This window comes from Salmo salar, chromosome 13 (assembly GCF_965601325.2).
Source record: "Salmo salar chromosome 13, fSalSal1, whole genome shotgun sequence".
NCBI lineage: Eukaryota > Metazoa > Chordata > Actinopteri > Salmoniformes > Salmonidae > Salmo > Salmo salar.
The window spans coordinates 95713988-95737297 of record NC_138303.1 but is presented as its reverse complement, the minus strand read 5'-3'; the positions used below and the strand labels follow the sequence as shown (position 1 = coordinate 95737297).

Below are 23310 nucleotides of genomic sequence, written 5' to 3'. Positions count from 1 at the left end.
TCCCTGAGCACTGACGTGACCATCCCTTGAGAGCCCTCTGTTGCCACAAAATAGTGGGGTCATGATAGGCCAACCAGGGAAGGCCCAACACCACTGGAAACACAGGAATGGACGGGCCCCGATCCGGACGTCCAACAGGTTATCCAGCCAGATGGATAAATCCACCAGCTGGTCGAGAGTAAGAGTGGTGTCCCTGCATGCCAGCTCCCGACGAATGTCCTCACGTAGACTGCATCGGTAATGGTCGATCAGGGCCCTTTCATTCCATCCCGTGCTGGCTGCCAGGGTCCTGAAGTCCAGTGCAAAGTCCTGTGCGCTCCTCATCCCCTGTCTAAGATGGAACAAACGTTTCCCTGCCGCTCTCCCCTCAGGTGGATGATCGAAGACCGCCCGGAATCGGCGGGTGAAATCCTCATAGTGGACCAACACTGCGCCTTCTCTCCCCCATACGGCGTTGGCCCACTCAAGTGCTCTCCCCGACAAACAGGAGATGAGGGCGGACACGCTCTCGTGTCCCGAGGGAGCCGGGTGGACGGTCGCCAGGTAGAGCTTCAACTGGAGCAGGAACCCCTGACACCCGGCAGCCGTCCCATCATATGCCCTCGGGAGCGAGAGCCGAATCCCACTGGGTCCAGGTGACAGAGGGGTGGACAGCGGTGTGGGTTGGGGTGAAGTGGATGGGGGTGTGGGTGTGGGAAAACCCTCTCTCTCCCATCGCTCCATGGCTGTGCCAAGATTTTGGAGCATCGTCGCGTGCTGCTGGACGCGCTCCTCCACCGGTAATGGAGGACTGGGTGTACCTGCTGACTCCATATTTAGGTGCGTGTTTCTGTCAAGTGTCAGTGTGCAGCGGGTAGGACGGAGTCAGGAGCAGGACACAGAACTGAGTAAAAAAACGTACTTTGCTCGAATAAACAACAAAATAATTCCACGCAGGGAAAAAACTCCAGCTCACAGAAATAACGAATACTTACAAAAAAGTACAAAAGTACAAAAAAATTAAAATACAAATAAAAAACAACGTATGAAATGTATGCATTCACTACTGTAAGTCGCTCTGGATAAGAGCGTCTGCTAAATGACTAAAATGTAAAAACAAACAAAAAGTACAAATGTTAACAACGAACAAACACGCACAAAACCATGTGGAAACCAGAGAGTTAAATAGGGAATAAATAGTAATGTAATTGAAACCAGGTGTGTACAATCAAGACAAAACAAATGGACAATGAAACGTAGATCAGTGGCGGCTAGAAAGCCAGTGACGTCGACCGCCGAACGCCGCCCAACCAAGGAGAGGCACCAACTTTGACGGAAGTCGTGACAGCCAACTGCGTTGATTTTCAGCAAACTTAACATGTGTACATATTTGTATGAACATAACAAGATTCAACAACTGAGACATAAACTGAACAAGTTCCACAGACATGTGACTAACAGAAATTGAATAATGTGTCCCTGAACAAAGGGGGGTCAAAATCAGAAGTAACAGTCAGTATCTGGTGTGGCCACAAGCTGCATTAAGTACTGCAGTGCATCTCCTCACCATGGACTGCACCAGATTTGCCAGTTCTTGCTGAGATGTTACCCCACTCTTCCACCAAGGCACCTGCAAGTTCCCAGACATTTCTGGGGGAGAATGGCCCTAGCCCTCACCCTCCGAACCAACAGGTCCCAGACATGCTCAAAGGGATTGAGATCCGGGCTCTTCGCTGGCCATGGCAGAACACTGACATTCCTGTATTGCAGGAAATCACGCACAGAATGAGCAGTATGGCTGGTGGCATTGTCATGCTGGAGGGTCATGTCAGGATGAGCCTGCAGGAAGGGTACCACATGAGGGAGGATGATGTCTTCCCTGTAATGCACAGTGTTGAGATTGCCTGCAATGACAACAAGCTCAGTCCGATGATGCTGTGACACCGCCCCAGACCATGACTGACCCTCCACCTCCAAATCGATCCCGCTCCTGAGTACAGCCCTCGGTGTAATGCTCATTCCTTCAACGATAAACGCGAATCCACCCATCACCCCTGGTGAGACAAAACCGCGACTCGTCAGTTAAGAGCACTTTTTGCCAGTCCTGTCTGGTCCAGCGATGGTGGGTTTGTGCCCATAGGCGACGTTGTTGCCGGTGATGTCTGGTGAGGACCTGCCTTACTGTTACGGCCGTCGTTGGAGGAAGGGGACCAAAGTGCAGCGTGGTACGTGTTCATGATATTTATTAAACAATGAAACACTAGAGCCAAAGAAACAAAACGAAATGCCAACAGTTCCATCAGGTAACGAATACAAAACGGAAAACAACTACCCACAAAACACAGGTGGGAAAAGGCTGCCTAAGTATGGTTCCCAATCAGAGACAACGATAGACAGCTGCCTCTGATTGGAAACCATACCTGGCCAAAACATAGAAATATAAATACATTGAATGCCCACCCCCTATCACACCCCGACCTAACTAAACAGAGAAAAACGGCTCTCTCAGGTCAGGGCGTGACAGTACCCCCGCCCCCAAAGTTGCGGACTCCTGGCCGCAAACCTGAACCTATAGGGGAGGGTCCGGGTGGGCATCTATACTTGGCGGCGGCTCTGGTTCGGGGCGTAGCCCCCACTCCGCCCGCTGATCCCCCCGCTTCTGTGTCGCCGGAGGAACCAGACCGTGGATCATCGCCGGAGGCTCTGAACTGCCGACCACCGCTGAAGACTCTGGACTGCAAGCCGCCACTGAAGACTCTGGGCTGCAGACCGCCGCTGAAGACTGGGCTCCAGACCGCCGCTGAAGACTCTGGGCTGCAGACCGCCGCTGAAGACTCTGGGCTGCGGACCGCCGCTGCAGAATCTGGGCTGCGGACCGTCGCTGAAGACTCTGGGCTGCATAACGTTGCTGAAGACTCTGGGCTGCGGAACGTCGCTGAAGACTCCGGGCTGGGGAGCGTCACTGGAGGCTCCGGACTGGGGAGCGTCGCTGGAGGCTCCTGACTGGGGAGCGTCGCTGGAGGCTTCGGACTGGGGAGCGTCGCTGGAGGCTCCGGACTGGAGAGCGTCGCTGAAGGCTCCGGACTGGAGGGCGTCGCTGAAGGCTCCGGACCGGGGACCGTCGCTGCAGGCTCCGTGCCATGGATCATCACTACAGGTTCCGCGCCATGGATCATCACTACAGGTTCCGCGCCATGGATCATCACTGGAGGCTTTGTGCCATGGATCATCACTGGAGGCTCCGGGCCATGGATTATCACTGGAGGCTTCGTGCCATGGATCATCCCTACAGGCTCCGGGCCATGGATCATCAATGGAGGCTTCGTGCCATGGATTATCACTGGAGGCACCGGACCATTGATTATCACTGGAGGCTTCGTGCCATTGATTATCACTGGAGGCTCTGGACCATAGATCATCACTGGAGGCTTCCTACGTGGAGCTGGAACCGGTCTCACCAGACTGGGGAGACGCAGAGGAGACTGGGTGCGCAGAGCAGGCACAGGGTATACCGGGCCGTGGAGGCGCACTGGAGGTCTGGAGCTTAGGGCTGGCACACCCCATCCTGGCTGGATGTTTACTTTAGCCCAGCAAGGGCGGAGCGCTGGTACAGGATGAACTGGTTTGTGCTGGTGAACGGGGGGGGGGGGGGGGGGTACCGTGCGTAGAGCTGGCGCAGGATAACCTGGGCCGAAGAGACGCACTGGAGACCAGGAACGCTGAGCCGGCACACTTCTTCCAGGCTGACTGCCAACTCTAGCACGGCAACTGTGGGAAGCTTGCATCGAGCGCACCGAGCTGTAGCTGCGCACTGGCGACACAGTGCGCATCCCCGCATAACACGGTGCTTGCTCGGTCACTCGCTCCCCCCGGTAAGCACGGGGAGTTGGCTCAGGTCTCAACCCCGACTTCGCCAATCTCCCCGTGTGCCCCGCCCAAAAAATGTTTTGGGCGCTGCCTCTCGGGCTTCTGTCGTTGGGCTAGCTCCTCATAGCATCTCCGTTCCGCTTGCGCCGTCTCCACCTGCTTCCATGGCAGGGTCTTATCCCCTGCCGTTACCTCCTCCCAGGTCCAGGATGTCCTCCATTCTCTCTTCTCCCGAGCCCAGGATCCCTGCTCCTCCTGGGCATGCTGCTTGGTCCGTTTTTGGTGGGCAGTTCTGTTACGGCCGTCGTTGGAGGAAGGGGGCCAAAGCGCAGCGTGGTACGTGTTCATGATATTTATTAAACAATGAAACACTAGAGCCAAAGAAACAAAACGAAAAGCCAACAGTTCCGTCAGGTAACGAATACAAAACAGAAAACAACTACCCACAAAACACAGGTGGGAAAAGGCTGCCTAAGTATGGTTCCCAATCAGAGACAACGATAGACAGCTGCCTCTGGTTGGAAACCATACCTGGCCAAAACATAGAAATATAAATACATAGAATGCCCACCCCATATCACACCCCGACCTAACTAAACAGAGAAAAACGGCTCTCTCAGGTCAGGGCGTGACACTTACAACAGGCCTACAAGCCCTCAGTCCAGCCTCTCTCAGCCTTTTGCGGACAGTCTGAGCACTGATGGAGGGATTGTGTGTTCCTGGTGTAACTCAGGCAGTTGTTGTTGCCATCCTGTACCTGTCCCGCAGGTGTGATGTTCAGATGTACCGATCCTGTGCAGGTGTTGTTACACGTGGTCTGCCACTGCGAGGACGATCAGCTGTCTGTCCTGTCTCCCTGTAGCGCTGTCTTAGGCGTCTCACAGTACGGACATTGCAATTTATTGCCCTGGCCACATCTGCAGTCCTCATGCCTCCTTGCAGCATGCCTAAGGCATGTTAACGCAGATGAGCAGGGACCCTGGGTATCTTTCTTTTGATGTTTTTCAGAGTCAGTAGAAAAGCCTCTTTAGTGTCCTAAGTTTTCATAACTGTGACCTTAATTGCCTACCGTCTGTAAGCTGTTAGTGTCTTAACGATCGTTCCACAGGTGCATGTTCATTAATTGTTTATGGTTCATTGAACAAGCATGGGAAACAGTGTTTAAACCCTTTACAATGAAGATCTGTGAAGTTATTTGGATTTTTACGAATTATCTTTGAATGACAGGGTCCTGAAAAAGGTCAGTTTCTTTTTTTCCTGAGTTTATATATCAAGTTTCTGAAATGTTGGTAAATGAGCTTTTATTGTTTAAATAACTTATTATAGAGATCGGTGTGGTTTTTCACTATCTAATCATGGCATGGGGTTGTTCAATGACAGACATGTATTTGTTTAAAATCACTTGATGGTTTCATTTCAGAGAGACAAATAATCATGTTTTTTTTGCAAAATGCTATATATCTGCCTCACTCTCAGAGAAATAAGTAGCACTGCTAGGTTTTACACAGTCAAATGTAACAAATAACTACATTTTTAATAAAGAAATGTACAAATGCTACATTTGTGACGTCAATATTTTTTTGTCAGTCATTTAGTAGATGCTCTTATCCAGAGTGACTTACAGTAAGTGCATTCATTTTAAGACAACTAGGTGAGACAACTACGTATCACTGTCAAATATACAGGATACGAACATTCCATTCCAGCTAAACAGTGGATTAAAAAAAAATCTATTAATTAAGAATCTGAAAACAGTAATATTTTACACACACAAAAGTACTCATAAGCAATTATTTCTGATGAAAAAACACAAATGCTAAACATTTGTGGATATGGCGCTTTGGAAATAAACTCTTCATTTGTATTAGTTTTCTGGCTTTCAATTCAGTTTAAATATGGTTTGGAATGCCCTTTTTAGTTCTTATTCACTATTTATGCTTCTGACCCATTGCAAGTTCTTAGAAGATTCCAACCAAGAGAGTCCAGCACAAGCTGGTGAGACCTGTGGTCTATTGGCTTCACTGTGTGCACAGTGGTGCTTAAGGACAATGTAGAAATGTATTCATTAAAATGCCTCACATTTCTCTGACATTAAAAAGTAGGTGATGTAAGCAACACTCAAATGGCTTCTTGTCTAACATCAAACTTTCAACTTTAAAACTTCAATGTGCAGTAGCACCAAACTGCACTGATGAAAATAAATATTTTGACTAATGTGTTTATAATGATTTAACAGTAGAGAATTTTTTTTATTAATAAATTAACAGAAGAGAGAGTAAAATAACCTAGATCATTCATATTGTGAAGGAGGATTGGAGGGAAGGTGAGGGACGACTGTGTGTGCGTGGAGGTGTGGAGGTGTTGGTAACTGCGGGTGCTCGTGGGCGGAGGGTAGATGTTGGTGTGAGCTCTCGAATGCATCTGTGGGTGGCTGCTGTGGTTGTGATGCTGGGTTTGGTGTAGAAGAAAGATGAGAAAAACCTGTGGGCGAAGGGAAAGAATCCTATTCCTCTCTACACTCACTGGCTCTTGCACTGTTTATGTTGAGGGGCCACCTCTGAGGGGTTAACTCAGAACTAAAATATTACCTAATTTGGTCTCTCCATGAGAGATTACTAAGGGGTATACTACAAAGCAGGTTCAAGGAGCTAACTTGCCAAATTGTTCTGAAAAAAAAATAAATCAGCTTAATTTTTTTATTTATTTAAATGGGCATTGTCTAATTTACTAAACAACCAAAAGCAGTTGTTTCTGGCTGTTTTCAAAATAAGCTGGCTATAACTAATTGATCCTGCTTTGTAGTATACCCCTATGCACTACACTGATACCTGAATGAGGGGAGATGGTTATGAGAAGGGTGAAAGGTTAGTCAACACTTGCCTAGCTGCACACCATTCTCTGCAATGCTCCGTAAAGCCTGGTTGGCACACACCTCACTCTCCAGAGTTCTGAAGGAACCAAGCAGCCTGCCCCGCCTCCCCCTATGAAACCACACGCTGGTGGCCTTATCTCTGCACTCATCTCACAAACATCATCTGCTGTGGTTTTTTACCTCATGCCTCCTCTCTGCTCTGCAGCACTTCACACAGCCCTGGGAGTCTGTTCTCTAGTCTGTTTTGCACTCTTTCATTGTGGTCTAGATCCTCATCCTTTGACTGTGTGTAATGACTATTTAGCAAAGTGCTTAAGGATGATGCATGGTCCCTGTGTTCTGGTGAAAAGGGTAAAACTGTATTGATGGAGTGAGAAACAACAGCAAAAACCTCAAACACAACAACAAAATGACATCATTAATCAAAAACCATAAAAACACATCTCCATCAGCTATGTAAACAGATTGGTAGAGTAAGTGCTGCTTATGCCACCTCTGACCTCATCCTTCAGATATATCCTCTATCCCAACTATGAAGCCACACGGTGATCTCTTACTACTATTGAAGGGCTCATTTCCAGTGAAGCCACACCAAAATAAGCAACTCTTTGAAACTATGTCTCTGGCAGCCACATTAATCTCTCCGCTGCACTGCAACTCTGTGAGCTTCCTGCTTCCTTTTGCTTGTTTATCTAACCAAGGTTGCACTCAACATCATCAGTTTTGCATTATTCTATAACAGGCACAGTGCCTATAGAAATTGCCTATAGAAAGTGTTAAACATTTTTCACATTATGTTACAAAGTGGGATTGAAATAAATTTAATTGAAACATTTTGTCATTGTTCTACACAAAATACTCCATAATGTGAAAATAAATAAATTAATAAAATTAAATAACTAAAATATAGTTATTGCATAAGTGTTCACCCCCTTTGTTTAGGCAAGCCTAAATTAGTTCAGAAGTAACATTTGGCTTAACAAATCACATAATAAATTGTATGGACTCAATCTGTGTGAAATAATAGGGATTGACATGTTTTTTGAATGCCTACCCCTTCCCCTGTCACCCATACATACAACATCTATCTGTAATGTCCCTCAGTCAAGTATTGGATTTCAAGCACAGATTCAACTACAAAGACCAGGGAGCTTTTCGAAAGCCTCATAAAGAAAGGCAGTGATTGGTAGATGGGTAACAATAACAAATCAGACTTTGAATATATCTTTAAGCATGGTCAAGTTAATGATTAAACCACACAGTTCAATGGTTGTGATGGAAGAAAACTGAGGATGGATCAACAACATTGTAGTGACTCCACAATAATGACCTAAATTACAGAGTAAAAACAAGAATACAAATATACAGAATAAAAATATTCCAAAACATACATGCAACAAGGCACAGCAGTAATACTGCAAAATATATGGCAAAGGGATAAACTTTTTGGTCTAAATGCAAAGCCTTACGTTTGGGCCAAATCCAACACATCACTGAGTAACTGCCCCCTTACTTTCAAGCATGATGGTGGCTGCATCATGGTATGGGTATGCTTGACATCGGCAAAGACGGGAGTTTTTCAGGATGAAAAGGTACGGGATGGAGCCAAGCAAAGGCAAAATCCTAGAGGAAAACATGCTTCAGTCTACTTTACTCTAGACACTGGGAGAGGAATTCACCTTTCAGCAGGACAATAATGTACAACACAAAGGCAAATCTACGCTGGTGTTGCTTACCAAGACGACAGTGAAAGTTCCTGAGTAGCCAAGTTACAGTTTTGACAGAAATCTGCTTGAAAATCTATGTCAAGACTTGAAAATTGCTGTCTACCCATGATCCCCAACACCTTGACAGTGCTTGAAGAATCTAGAAAAGAATAATAGGTAAATATTGCACAATATAGGTGTGCAAAGCTCTTAGAGACTTACCCAAAACGACTCACAGCTGTAATCGTTGCCAAAGGTGCTTCTAACATGTATTGACTCGAGGGGGGGGGGGGGGGGTGAAAAATCTCAATTCCCACAAGCGTAAAGGGTTAAAAAGGCTTCCCAGGTCATCTCTGCTAAACTACACATGGAAAATAACCCTGCAGCAACAGGAAATATGAATTATTACGTGGATTATAATTAATGGACATTTTTGTAAGGGTTAATACATTTTTCATAAGGGAATATCAAGTCTGTAATTTCAAAGAGAAGATTACAAACTTCAGAAGCCTTTTTAACCATTTACGCTTGTGGGAATTGGTCTATATGGATAGGGCTAAAATGAAATGTTTCTTCAGAAGAAAAATGAAATGCTTAACCATGGTAGCAATTGAAAGGGAACCGTTTAAAGATAAGGAGGAAATGATTAGACCAAAGGGAGTGAGTACACATACACAACAGTTTATCTGACACAAGACCGAATCCAAACACTACAATGTTGATGTTATGTGAATTGTACATTTAGTCTACTTTTCACCACATTTGTTGATAACGAAATCTGAAAATACTCTGGATACGTTCAGGAACATGATAAGACTATTCCTGGAACATGTGGAGTAGATGAAAATAAAGACAAAGAAATGACAAGGGTTTGAGTGGGAGGACTAACTGGTGTCTCCAAGTGGACACATACCTCTCTAAAGTGTGCACAGTTTCTTAACAATTTCAATGCACTTTTATGACTCAAAGAAGTCTTCAACTATAAGGTACTTTTTTGAGCTCCCCTTGCTGTGCCATTGAGGCGCAACTACACATTTGTTTCATTTGGAACACAACCATCACACAATTACTGTTGTTGTTTACGCAATCCAGAAACAGTCCATTATAAATCACAATCTGGGTTCAGGTGGGCATGATTTGAAAGCTTGTACTATTGCCATCATGACTAGCTAAGTTATAAAATATGATCTTACAGTGTTAGGCTTTCACAAGGCAGTTCATAGAAACAGACTGTAATGTTGATGCCCATAGAAAGGAGTGGTGAGTGCATTCAGGTGCGTGTGCCGCGACAAATTATCTTAACAATAAACAAACATAGGCTGATTCTGTTCAGAACAACCCAGGGTATGACGACATGTCATCTTGTAACTGTACAACAAATATATTGATCATAAACGTTGACACTGTATATTAAATGAGTTTTATGATTTGCAAATGTGAAGTGCACATTTGGACTCACGGGTGTTTGGCTCACTTGCATGACATCAAAGCGGTATTTATTCTAATCCTCAATGTGTCATCTTTTAAAATACAGATTCCTCTTAATTTACAGAAATTCCCTCTCTCAGACAACAAAAGAGTTCCAAAAGTTGCCCAATTAGCAGGATGGATGGGGGAAATTTCTTGTTGCTCACAGTGCTCAAGTTCAGAACAGCTGTCAGTCAAAAACCATGCAGCACTGTGAAGCGCAGAGCCAGAGCTCTGATGTCATGTACAGCATGTTACTGTATAGCCACTACGCTCCAACGTAGGTGCTTATTAGTGCCCAAATCTGCCATTTTCAACCATTTACGGGTACTAGTGTAAAAGGCTACACCTCAAATAACCTACAAGTTTTACATTTATTGCATTGCAGGAAAGTTATTTTGCAACAGGGTGGTCAAATTAAGATCCTACATCTGTAGGACTTTCCATGGCACGTAATCTTGCATCACCAGCATATCTTTTGACCAGTTGGTCAAGAAATCCCCTTCCTTACGTCACTCTGTAATTATGTTCAACATTCAGAATGTAGAGTGAATGTCGTCATGTCCTCACAATGTTTATACCCTCTTCTAATCATTATCAGATGAGATGGTGTTCTCTGAGGTTTCTGGTGGAGAGGAACCATGTGTGGTTTGTAAAGGCCAATTTGACCACATGCTCGTCTGAGACACTTTCATCTATGTAAACCTACTAAAACCCGGAATCTGTGGAACTGTAATTTGTGATAAGAGTGCCAGACAGTAGACAGAGATAATGTTGGTGGTTCTGTCAATAAAGATCAACCTGTCTGTCAGCCTTACTGTCAAACAAAAATGTAAACTTGGTCTGGTGTGTTCTAGCGGTCTAAGCCGCTGCCTCTGTAGCACATGTACAATGTACCATTCCCAGCTTGGGTTCATATCAGATCCACTGCTCTTTCAGCATTCTCTCTCCTACCTCTCACCTCTATCGCTATCTATCCACTAAACATAGAAAATACTTAAAAATATATTTAAAAACAAAACCAAATTAAGCCATGCAACACTACCTATCATTTCCTCACTGATCAGCTTGTTCTGAGAACAGAGGTACCAACCACCGGAGATACTGAAGGGTAACCTCGGACACCTGAGATAGAGAGACAGCCATTCAGGTGCAGCTGCTCAGGTACAGTAGAGACACAACCAACAGTATGTTACCATGGGAAACAACCAACAGACTGCTACCATGGGAAACAACCAAGAGCCACATTCACAAAGCCTTACACACACCGGCTGTGTGTGTGTGTGTGTGTGTGTGTGTGTGGTGTGTGTGTGTGTGTGTGTGTGTGTGTGTGTGGGTGTGTGTGTGTGTGTGGTGTGTGTGTGTGTGTGTGTGTGTGTGTGTGTGTGTGTGTGTGGGGGGGGGGGGAGCGAGAGGAGAGAGAAAAACGGGGAAGAGGGGGGGGGGGACGAACATTCTACCAATACCCACAGATGCCAGGTGGTTGCAAGGCTGTGGTTCATCTTCCCATCTGTAGTTGTGCTATTAGCTAAGAGTAGAGTGAGATCTCACAACACCAATGCAGATGCACCATGCTGCCGTGCCTATACAGTGCTGTTAAAGTATACTGACAGGTCTTTAGGACAGAGTGATCTGTCCTTCTGAGTAGTTTAAAACTTCCCCAGGGGAACTCCACACAGCTTATAATGCAATTCTGAAGTTTTTGGTATTCTATCAAAACCCCCAAAGTATTTTCAGTACATAATTCATAACACAAAACATGTATTCAACATTTTCAATTTTTATTTGGCCTTTTGTAATGCATTTCTTTCTAAGAAAGATTGTGAGGTTACATTTTGTTCAAACCGAGTCAATACATTGTATTTTTCATTGTATATTATTTTCACCCACTGACTAAATAAGTTTCCTAATTATAGAGATATAAGAGAAAAATTGTACCTCACCCCGACCACACAAACCACTGGCATATGAATGTACTTATCATTTACTCATCCACAAAAGCAGATCATTGGGAGTTTTCAATGCTTCATCTAACATCTATTAATTTAAGTACATAAATACATCATTCACAATCCTCGATCATTCAATGAGATGTTGGCAGAATAAATGTGTCCAGGTCACCAAATTGATATTGTGCAACATGTACTATTCTGCATACATGCAACACACTTCAATAAAACACATCAACAATAAACTTTAGGGCAAGTAAGACCTCTGCTTTAGAAAAAGCTTCAAAATTAAGGACAACATATCAATGTATGAATGCTTGCATCCATACTCTAAATCACACACCAGTTCCTTTACTCCTGTTCATTTTCAGCAATGAAACTTATGACATAGAAAACACAAACAATGTATACATTTATCAAACTTTTATGGCACACAGGGCACATTGACTAAAGGCCTCTCTGGGGGTGTGGCCCCTGTGAAATATATTATTCTGTGTATAGCCTCATGATATAATGGGTATATGATCGTGAGTTTTGACATATAGTGTGGAATGCAGTGAAAAGTGGTGAACTTCCAGTCGTATAAAAAAGCTTGAGTTGGCGAACACTCAGAAAAATGTTGTGTAGGAGGTGCTGACTAACGGCGAGTAAACTGTAGGCTATAAAAATAAAGAGTTACACACTATATACAAGCTCCCAGTAATGTATTGGGTAAACCACCAACGTTTCGGCATCACTCTTCCAGTCTTAACATAAGCAATACCAAATTCTTTATAACTGACAGAGAGCAGCAGAGAGGGTGTTTGTCCCACAAGAGAGTCTGAAACTCTCTGCTATAATGTCCCACAATCCACAGAGGACTAAGTTATAAAAACACACTGTGCGAAACATACAGAGGAAAAGGAATGACACTCAAAATGGACGAGTAGTAGCGTTAGAACAACTCTGTCCCCTTTACCATAAAAAACTCCACTGTATTCAAAAAGAAACAGACCACATGAACATATTCCAAACAAAACACGAGGTGAATCAGGGATACTCCTGTACACATTACTGGCATTGTTAGTAGCTAGAGACTTTCCACACACCGGCTTTGCTCTAGTAAAAGCTGCTCTGATTTCTCTGAATGGAGGCTAGGGGAACCGCTCACTAATAGTTCTGGGATTTGAAAAGGCGCTTACAACTCCACAGAGGAGCAACACCAGTATTAGTGTTTTCTAACCAATAGGATTGGCAGAACGAAGCGGAAACACAGTGGAGTTGCAGACATGATCTTTTATTATTTACTCCAGTTTCATGGAGCTGAGGGCACTTTATCTCAAGTGAAGACTGAGGGTATCGGAGTATCATAATGAAGTTACCTTCCACATCACAACTGTAACGGCAGTCCAAGGGAACGGAAACAAAGAAGACATCCTTTGAGAAATCAGACAAACGTCGCTCTCGATTACTTAGGATCAAAATGTACTGTCAAGTTTCATTAGTCCTCTCATCAGTAGTCTTTGATAGCTGTGTGGCTCTTCCTCTACCTGTCTGGTGGTACTTCTCATTTTCTCTGGTCTCACTTACTAATAAACAGTCTCTCACTTCCATTGAATCGCTCTGTCCTGCAGCAGACTGTCCTGGCATGGCCACAGATCTGTTGGTGCCGTCTTACCAACACCTGCCAGTCATCGTCATGCCATGCAGGAGTTGGCAAGACAGCACAAACAGATCTGTAACCAGGCTAAGACTGTCCTGCTGGAATTGCTGTTATCTTACTCCGTACAGGACACTCAATGTCTCGTGTATTACACCTCTCTAGTTCCATTTTAAAATGCACTTTCTCCTGCCCTCTCTACTCAAGTTCTCCGACACATGCATCTGTCGGACTTACTTAATCCTCACTTACATAAAGCTTGGCTTTGTTTCTCCTTATTCTGAGACGATACCGAACGTTTCAATGAGATAGCAGAGTCCGATAAATTGAATTCAGAGTAAAAACAACAACACATCTCTCTGTTGAGAGCTTCAGACTTCCTGGACCACGCAGGAAACTGTGTGCTCTTATCTAAAGACAGAAGAAACTATTATGTAAGATACCAAATTAAACTTGAGCCTCAGAAGACTGAGGATTCCTCAAGGCGTAGGAAAGATAGAGAGAAGCAGAGCTACAGGGCTGTGTGCAGTGTGAGTCCCCAACAGAGCCACTGCAGTGCAGTGCTGCTCCTGTCTGCTCCTAGAGTGGAGTACGGCTGAGACAGAGAATTAACTCCTCGTGAGGAAGACAGACAGTGACACAGTAGAACAAGACACCTTGAATGCTAGGCAGAGTGGCTAACTGGAAATTAATGCTTTGTCTATGGAAGTGTGAGTGCATACATTTACACAGATTCAATTAATCTGTGAGAGGAATTAATTACAGTGGGCTTACCATTATGACTTCTTACAATGAATAAAATAAATGACTGCATGGGACAGAGCTGATGGTTAATCATTGAAGCACAGCATCTCAATAGCTGTAGAAGACACCAAGGGAGGCTGCAGTTGTGGACAGGTATGAAGGATGACTTAATACCACATTCTGCTGGATTTACACAGACAGAGACTTGACAGACTCCATTGTTGGTCAGTTGGAAGGTTCTTTGTCTTCCAGTGAGTCCTGGAGTCTTGTCGCCCTCTGCTGTTGAGATCAACAGCTGGAAGTAAGTTACCCAGGTTAGAGGGAGCTCTGTTGGGCTCTGCTCTTCTTTGCTAAGAACCAGGCCTGTGGGTATGCCTTGCTGAAGCCTCAGACTCGAGTGAGGAAGTCTAGGCTTAGGTTGGCAGGGATGTGCAGGGTCTCCAGGCTGAGGGCGGAAGGGGTGTAGGGGAACAGGACAGGGAAGGTGTGCTTGGTGTCCACCAGGAGGATTGGGACATCGTTCCTATCCTGCAGACGATTCTGAGGACAACAAGATAGACAACATTTGGTTCAAAAATATATATAAAAGAAAAAATATAAAAATTGACCGAAAATAATTGATTAAATAGATTAAGTATTGTTACCTGGATGTTTCGGATAAAGGACACAGTGACTCTTTCCTCAAACTCGTTGAGCGGGGTGTAGAGGTTGAGAATTTTTACGATCTGTACGACAAATAAGACACTGGTTAATACTCTTCCTGTGAACTTTGAGACATAGTCAGAGTTGTTAGTAGAGCTCTGTGTTCCGGATGCAGTAGGATTGGTGATGTGATGATGAGAGTAGAGCTCTGTGTGCCGGATGCAGTAGGATTGGTGATGTGATGATGAGAATAGAGCTCTGTGTGCCGGATGCAGTAGGATTGGTGATGTGATGATGAGAGTGGAGCTCTGTGTGCCGGATGCAGTAGGATTGGTGATGTGATGATGAGAGTGGAGCTCTGTGTGCCGGATGCAGTAGGATTGGTGATGTGATGATGAGAGTAGAGCTCTGTGTGCCGGATGCAGTAGGATTGGTGATGTGATGATGAGAGTAGAGCTCTGTGTTCCGGATGCAGTAGGATTGGTGATGTGATGATGAGAGTAGAGCTCTGTGTGCCGGATGCAGTAGGATTGGTGATGTGATGATGAGAGTGGAGCTCTGTGTGCTGGATGCAGTAGGATTGGTGATGTGATGATGAGAGTGGAGCTCTGTGTGCTGGATGCAGTAGGATTGGTGATGTGCAACAGATTTGTAACATGTTTGTGTAACAGGTGTTTATGTGTACCTGCTGCATGGTGAGAGAGGTGCACAGGGAGCAGATGGCCTCGGCATCCTGGGACGTCTTCTTCTTGACCTGCAGCAGCTGGGCGGCCTGGATAACGGGCTCTATGTTAACCACCGCCCCGCTCTGGTGAAGGTTCTTCCCCCTCAGCCACTCCTCCATCTGACTGATGTTGTACCTGACCAATCACAGTGAAACACACTTAGTATAGAGCCACCTCTTAATTAAGTGAACAGCCTTCATCAAACCCATTATGCTACAGTTCTTCTCCCTCTCTATAACAGTACTGAGTGCTCCTGTCCTCTCAGCAATACAGTATGTACCGTTAAAGGGAAACTCCACCCCTAAATGGGTTCCCTGTGGCTCAGTTGGTAGAGCATGGTGTTTACAACACCAGCATTGTGTTTGCAACGCCAGGGTTGTGGGTTCGATTGCCACGGGGGACCAGTATGAAAAAAAAATAAAAAATGTATGCATTCACTACTGTAAGTCGCTCTGGATAAGAGCGTCTGCTAAATTACTAAAATGTAAAAATGTAAATTAAAAATATATATTTTTTTCCATTAGTCCAAGAGATAAAAATAACAAATAATTAAAGACATACAGTCCCATTTTGCATCATCATGATGATGTGGCTGGTGACACTTTACTTCTTGAAAGTCCAATATCTTGAAAACTTGATTGCTGACATGCAAAACATGTTGGGACTTTACCAACAGTGGAATAATGAAACAAATACAAAAATATAGTTTTTGGCCTGAGTTTCCCTTTAAGAACCTGGAGTTTTTCCTGGTCAGCTCTTATTAAAAAAACAAGCCCTAGTAATATAGAACATCCCCAGCAAGGTTCTGTATATATGTAAACATACCGGAGCTGCATGCCAGTGCTCCAGGAACAGACGTCTTTCCTGAGCAGCAGGTTGTTGAGGGTGACAGCGTTGATGCTGTAGAACAGCTGCCGGACCACCTGGCTTGCTATCTCTGGGTCCAGGCCATGCTCGCCCATCACACTGTGGAACTGGCCCAGCTGTTTGATCAGGGCCTCTAGGGTGTAGCTCCCCGGGCCCTCCCCGTCCATACTGGAGGAGCGGTTCCTGTAACCCATGGGCTTTACTCCCGCCAGGCTGGGGATGCTCTCACTCTCCAACATGGCCGACACTGTCCGGGGGAAAGAAGGAGATAGTCGTTCATGTAACGTATTAATTCATTAATACATTTCTATAGGTTTGATTGTTTATTCATCTAACTTTAGGAAACCTAAGTACTGAACTATAAGTACTGAACTATAAGTACTGAATTATAAGTACTGAACTATAAGTACTGAATTATAAGTACTGAACTATAAGTACTGAACTATAAGTACTGAACTATAAGTACTGAACTATAAGTACTGAACTGTGTAAACGTAGATCAGTAATAGAAGTGAATAACCATACAGTATAAAAGCCAAATACCATGTAAGTAATTATATCAATGTGAAAACAGCGGTACAATCAACCCAGAATGAAGAAAAAGTTGTTCCCTTTCCAATTCCATTGTCCCTAATTTTTGGACCATACAGCTCATGGCCCCTAGCTCCCCAGCTCCTCACCGATCATGGGCTGCATCATGTGCTCTGCCACCTTGATGAGCTGCTGGTAGATCTGAATGGAGAGATCACTCAGCACCTGGCGGTACTCTGCCAGGTCAAAGTTCTTCAGGCAGTGCTCATTCTGTTTGGCTGTGTTCTGAGTCATAAACGCCTGGGAACACACAACAAGACAGGGATGACAGTTGTAGAGAGTTACAATTTGTAGAGTTTACAACAAGTGTATTTATGTTGTATTTACAAAAGTCTGTACATCTTTCCAATGCACTGTGTATGGAGAGAGATCAAGGAGTAATCCGATTGTATAAAATGTCTGACAATATACCTCTTATTTCAATGAGCTCAAGTACTGAACATCCAGCATCTCTTCACAGTTTATAATGAGCAGAATGATCTCTGAGACATGAAAGTAAGTCTCACCTCATCTCCACTGTACTGCTTGAGACAGTGCAGCAGACGACTCGTGTTGGCCAGCCAGAAGGAGGTCATCTCAAAGTCATTATTGTTTTTCTGCATTGGAATTGCAAAATGAAAGTGTGTTAAATACCAGAATCCCTGTACCTTATTTCTGACCAATCTTTCCTTGCAACTGACTTCCAAAGATCCATCGCAAACAGACATTAAAATATGTATGAAATCTCAATCCATATGTGTGAGAAGAACTCTGTGTCTGTACCTTGAGGACCTTCTTAATGGCGTTGATGGTGGAGGTGAGCAGAGAGTGGACCTTCTGATCATCGTTGATGTAGTCCGCATGGCGGATGCACATGAAGAGGATGTAGGCAGGTAGGCAGGGCACTGTTGCTGATACAGCATGGGGCTTCATGTCTGGAACACCAAACAGCACATAATAACACTGTTATAAACAAGTTCATCCACAATTTCAGTGATCATTGTAGTAATCGTGTGGATTTGAGAATATAATGTTACGTTCTGGACTGGACAGGTGTTGTACTTGTGATGCGGTCATATCGTAGCTGATTTGAGTTGCAATGTCGTACCAGTGATGAGTGTTTTGACCAGCAGAGCCTCGTCCTCCTTGTAGTACTCCAGCATGCCCTCAAAGTCCTTCTCTCTGCGCTGGACAGTCACCTGACGGGTCAGCTGTGGCTTGGCCTTGGTGGGCTGGGATGATGCTGCAGTCAAAGACACTGGAAAGGGCAGAAGACAAAGTGGTCACTAATATTGCCATAACCATCATAGTAATACATATTAACCATCATACTGTTAGTCCATCACTAGGCCTTTATTACAGCTCAGTCAGACCAATATAGACAGTATTCACTAGGCCTTTATTATAGCTCAGTGAGACCAATACAGACCGTATTCACTAGGCCTGTATTACAGCTCAGTGAGACCAATATAGACAGTATTCACTAGGCCTTTATTACAGCTCAGTGAGACCAATACAGACCGTATTCACTAGGCCTGTATTACAGCTCAGTGAGACCAATATAGACAGTATTCACTAGGCCTTTATTACAGCTCAGTGAGACCAATATAGACAGTATTCACTAGGCCTTTATTACAGCTCAGTGAGACCAATACAGACCGTATTCACTAGGCCTGTATTACAGCTCAGTGAGACCAATATAGACAGTATTCACTAGGCCTTTATTACAGCTCAGTGAGACCAATACAGACCGTATTCACTAGGCCTGTATTACAGCTCAGTGAGACCAATACAGACCGTATTCACTACGCCTGTATTACAGCTCAGTGAGACCAATATAGACAGTATTCACTAGGCCTTTATTACAGCTCAGTGAGACCAATACAGACCGTATTCACTAGGCCTGTATTACAGCTCAGTGAGACCAATATAGACAGTATTCACTAGGCCTTTATTACAGCTCAGTGAGACCAATACAGACCGTATTCACTAGGCCTGTATTACAGCTCAGTGAGACCAATATAGACAGTATTCACTAGGCCTTTATTACAGCTCAGTGAGACCAATATAGACAGTATTCACTAGGCCTTTATTACAGCTCAGTGAGACCAATACAGACCGTATTCACTAGGCCTGTATTACAGCTCAGTGAGACCAATATAGACAGTATTCACTAGGCCTTTATTACAGCTCAGTGAGACCAATACAGACCGTATTCACTAGGCCTGTATTACAGCTCAGTGAGACCAATACAGACCGTATTCACTAGGCCTGTATTACAGCTCAGTGAGACCAATACAGACAGTATTCACTAGGCCTGTATTACAGCTCAGTGAGACCAATACAGACAGTATTCATTAGGGCTTCCAGCTCTCTCACCTTCCAGCTCTGGAACTTTCTTCATGTAGATCCTCAGCTGCTTCTTCAGCTTCCTCTCGTTCTTCTCCAGTTTCTCCACAAGCTCTTTTAAATCCTGTAGTAGCAGAAACATTCAAGAAGGTCAACACAACACTATAACTTTCAGATCTCTGGGCTGTTCCATTCCAATAGGTGTCCTTGGGCCCGTATTCACAAAGAGTCTCAGAGGAGGAGTGCTGATATAGGATTAGTTTAGCCTTTTAGCTCATAATGAATAAAAATATTATATGGGTGAGTGTGTAGGGGGTAGGAGGTTGCAGTGTTCTCACCAGGTTGTCGTTGGTGAGGCGGGTGATCTCCTGCTGGACGCTGTACTCCACCTGGGCCTCAGGAGACAGAGACATAGTGTGGTTCAGCATCTCCTGCTTCTTCTCTATGTCGTCCTTCAGCAGCTCAATCTGGGTGTTGAACGCTGCCAACTCATCCTCGTGCTTCCTGGCCTGAGACTGAAGCTGGGCCTCCAGCAGCCTGGGAGAGAGGGAGTGAGGAGGAGACAGGGAGAAGAAGGAGAGAGGGGGTGAGGGGGAGACAGGGAGAAGAAGAAGGAGAGAGGGGGTGGTTTCAATAAGCCTAAAGCTGACCAAAACTTCACAAACTTCTACCTTGTAGAATTCCTGTACCATAGTGTGGAGACTTACTGTATTAAATATGGTTTCATATGTCATTAACATCATAACCGCCACAGTTTGAGCTTCTTTTTCTCCCATTAAATGTTCTATTTTACCACAGACATAGGAAGAGGGTAGGAGATTAAGCAGGAAAGCAGTAAGTAGAGAAGGCAGTAAGTAGAGAAGGCAGTAAGTAGAGAAGGAAAGCAGAAGACGACAACCTGGCCACTTGCTTTAGACCCTGGTATGCCAGGCCCAGCTCGCCGTCTTCATTCAAATAACCCCAGTCTGAAGCTTTGCTGCCGCCGGCAAGGCAGGAGAGAGAGAGACAGACAGACAGACAGAGACAGACAGAGAAAGGAAGAAAGAGGAGGAAGTGAAAAAAAAACGGACAGATGAAAACAGAACAGAGCAAGAGGAGTTAGCACCACAGAGAGTTAGAGCAGAAACCTCAAGAGGAACCAGAGATTTTACAGTTACATTTTATATAACTGACAGCCCTTACACACACACATGCGCGCGAACAGGTACAGACAGACAGAGACAGACAGACACAGACTATCATCTCCTCTAGTGAAGGACCTCTCTCCAAGCAAAAGCTTCTATATGCACCTACACCCACAGGGATGTTCACCCTTTTAAAACCAGACCATTCCTGCAGGGTGAGAGGGTGTCATTATATGGCCTCCTGCCTCTCATTACTGCCATCTATCTGCTGGGTCATGTTGCCATAACGATAATGTCTAACACTTCCCTCCAGGTTAAAAGGTTCTGCTCTCCAGATACAACAGAGGTGTTAAATAACCCTGGTGTCTAGGCTAGATTCCTCCAGCCGGGCCGGGACGCAGAATGAAAGATAAATATAAAAAGGACAGGAATAGATGACGAGGGAATGGAAGATTGCTCTGGGTCGAGATGAATCTGTGTGCTTCGAGGGGCTCATCATGAGCAACACAAATGTCTTCCCTCCCTGGTAATCTGAGAGCCATCTAAAACCCGTCACTCACTGACTGGGGGGGGGGGGGGGGGGTCATGAATGTAGAGAGATCTGTAACAATACCACTGTCTCAACCACAATGTGGTGGAATCAAAAGCAGTGTGCAGTTTGCCATCAGTATGTCACCAGAACATCAGAATGATGGGGACAGTTTTGATCAGAAAGATGACCTGATGTTACTCAGAGGAAAATGCCAACCGACTATGTTATAATTCTGAACTGTCTCTCGGGTCTAGCCTAGTTAAAATGTTAATTTGGGAAAAGCTGCACTGAAATAGCTTTTTGGTTTGTCTGTCTGTCAGGCACTGACGCACCCCAAACATCCCCTTTAGCAGGAGTTTGAGTTACTCCCCTCGGGGAAACGTTACGGGTCACTAGAGGAATAGAGTCAAACGATTCTTTGTCCCAGGGGCAGTAAGGTTCCTGAACGTCTAAAACCACCAGTAGGACAAGCGGACTGGCCTACAACTAACATTGCAGTTGACAGAATGTTCTATTGTCTATAGTGTATATTCTGTAGAGTACAGATGATCGTTAATCGCTCATGAACTGCACTTTATATTGTCTGTGTGTGTCTTCTGTCTATCTCGGATTGTGTTTTTAATGTACAGTGGCTTGCAAAAGTATTCACCACCCTTGTCATTTTTCCTATTTTGTTGCCTTGCAACCTGGAATTAAAATGGATTTTTGGGGGGTTTGTATCATTGGATTTACACAACATGCCTACCACCAAGAAATAAGACAAAAAACGGAAAACTTGAGCGTGCATAACTATTCACCCTCCCATAGTCAATACTTTGTAGAGCCACCTTTTGCAGCAATTACAGCTGCCAGTCTCTTGGGGTTTGTCTCTATAAGCTTGGTACATCTAGCCACTGGGATTTTTGCCCATTCTTCAAGGCAAAACTTCTCCAGCTCCTTCAAGTTGGATGGGTTCCGCTGGTGTACAGCAATCTTTAAGTCATACCACAGATTCTCAATTGGATTGAGGTCTGGGCTTTGACTAGGCCATTCCAAGACATTTAAATGTTTCCCCTGAAACCACTCGAGTGTTGCTTTAGCAGTATGCTTAGGGTCATTGTCTTGCTGGAAGGTGAACCTCCATCCCAGTCTCAAATCTCTGGAAGACAAACAGGTTTACCTCAAGAATTTCCCTGTATTTAGCGCCATCTAGCATTCCTTTAATTCTGACCAGTTTCCCAGTCCCTGCCGATGAAAAACATCCCCACAGCATGATGCTGCCACCACCATGCTTCACTGTGGGGATGGTGTTCTCGGGGTGATAGGAGGTGTTGGGTTTGCACCAGACAGAGCGTTTTCCTTGATGGCCAAAAAACTCAATTTTAGTCTCATCTGATCAGAGTACCTTCTTCCATACGGGTTGCATTTCTTGAGCTTTAAACAGGAGTCACTAGTATCAGGTATGCAGCTGTAACGGCTGTCTTCATAAATGGACCAAGGCGCAGCAGGTATGTGAATACTCATCTTTAATTAAAATTAAGGAGTAAAGCATCCACTTAATAACACAAAAAGGTGACAACAGTGACAGTTCTGCAGGCTATAAACGCAGTGCAAAAACAACCACCCACAAACCCCAGTGACAAACATACTCCTACATATATGACTCCCAATCAGGAACAACGATCCCCAGCTGTTCCTGATCAGGAGTCACAAGACACACAGAACATTCAAACACACACACAAGACTGCCACGTCCTGACCCCCAAACTACTACAACAGCTCCATCTGCTGGTCAGGACGTGACAGCAGCTGAGGTATGGGTATCCAGTGTAGTGTACTGCCGGTTTCGATGAATATCATGAGCTTTGTTGATTGAGTTTTCCATATCAATATTTTCATGTTAAAATCAGCACGGGTTATTCTAAGATCGAGGTATGTATCCAGAACAGCTTCCCAGTGCATGTGATTTCTGATTTATAGAGACATAAGCAAGTTTCTCATTCAGTATCCAAAATGTTTACTTTAATAGTACATTTATCTTGGGGGGTGTTGGTGGGGCGGGATTATCTGATTATCTGTCATTTAATGGTTGATCAAAGTCTCAAGATCTTGTCATAGCTGTGTGAGTGCCGGATTTTTCATTTTTATGGAGTCATTAATTTAATCCGGATCATTAGCTTCTATACAGATCCTGTGTTTTGACAAATGCAGCCTGTGAATTATGATAATGTGCCTCCCTCCCGGCCGTGACACCGCCGTCGTCAGCCTCCCTTCCTATCCCGGCGAATGCATCACATGA

General features: G+C 44.6%; 1 protein-coding gene across 2 annotated transcripts in view; it reads right to left on the bottom strand.

The window, feature by feature from the left end:
* Window positions 1-11651: 11651 nt before the first annotated feature.
* Window positions 11652-23310, bottom strand: part of LOC106568167 (unconventional myosin-Vb) — a 73014-nt gene continuing 61355 nt past the window's right edge. For both annotated transcript variants that reach the window (XM_014138255.3, XM_014138256.3), the window contains exons 30-39: window positions 19715-19913; window positions 19407-19500; window positions 18136-18285; window positions 17811-17962; window positions 17555-17644; window positions 17138-17288; window positions 16416-16704; window positions 15551-15725; window positions 14868-14948; window positions 11652-14763 (exon numbers count right to left, since the gene is read on the bottom strand). In XM_014138255.3, the coding sequence (XP_013993730.1) occupies window positions 14611-14763; window positions 14868-14948; window positions 15551-15725; window positions 16416-16704; window positions 17138-17288; window positions 17555-17644; window positions 17811-17962; window positions 18136-18285; window positions 19407-19500; window positions 19715-19913 (1534 nt within the window). In that variant the 3' untranslated portion in view covers window positions 11652-14610. The remainder of the gene's footprint in view (window positions 14764-14867; window positions 14949-15550; window positions 15726-16415; window positions 16705-17137; window positions 17289-17554; window positions 17645-17810; window positions 17963-18135; window positions 18286-19406; window positions 19501-19714; window positions 19914-23310) is intronic.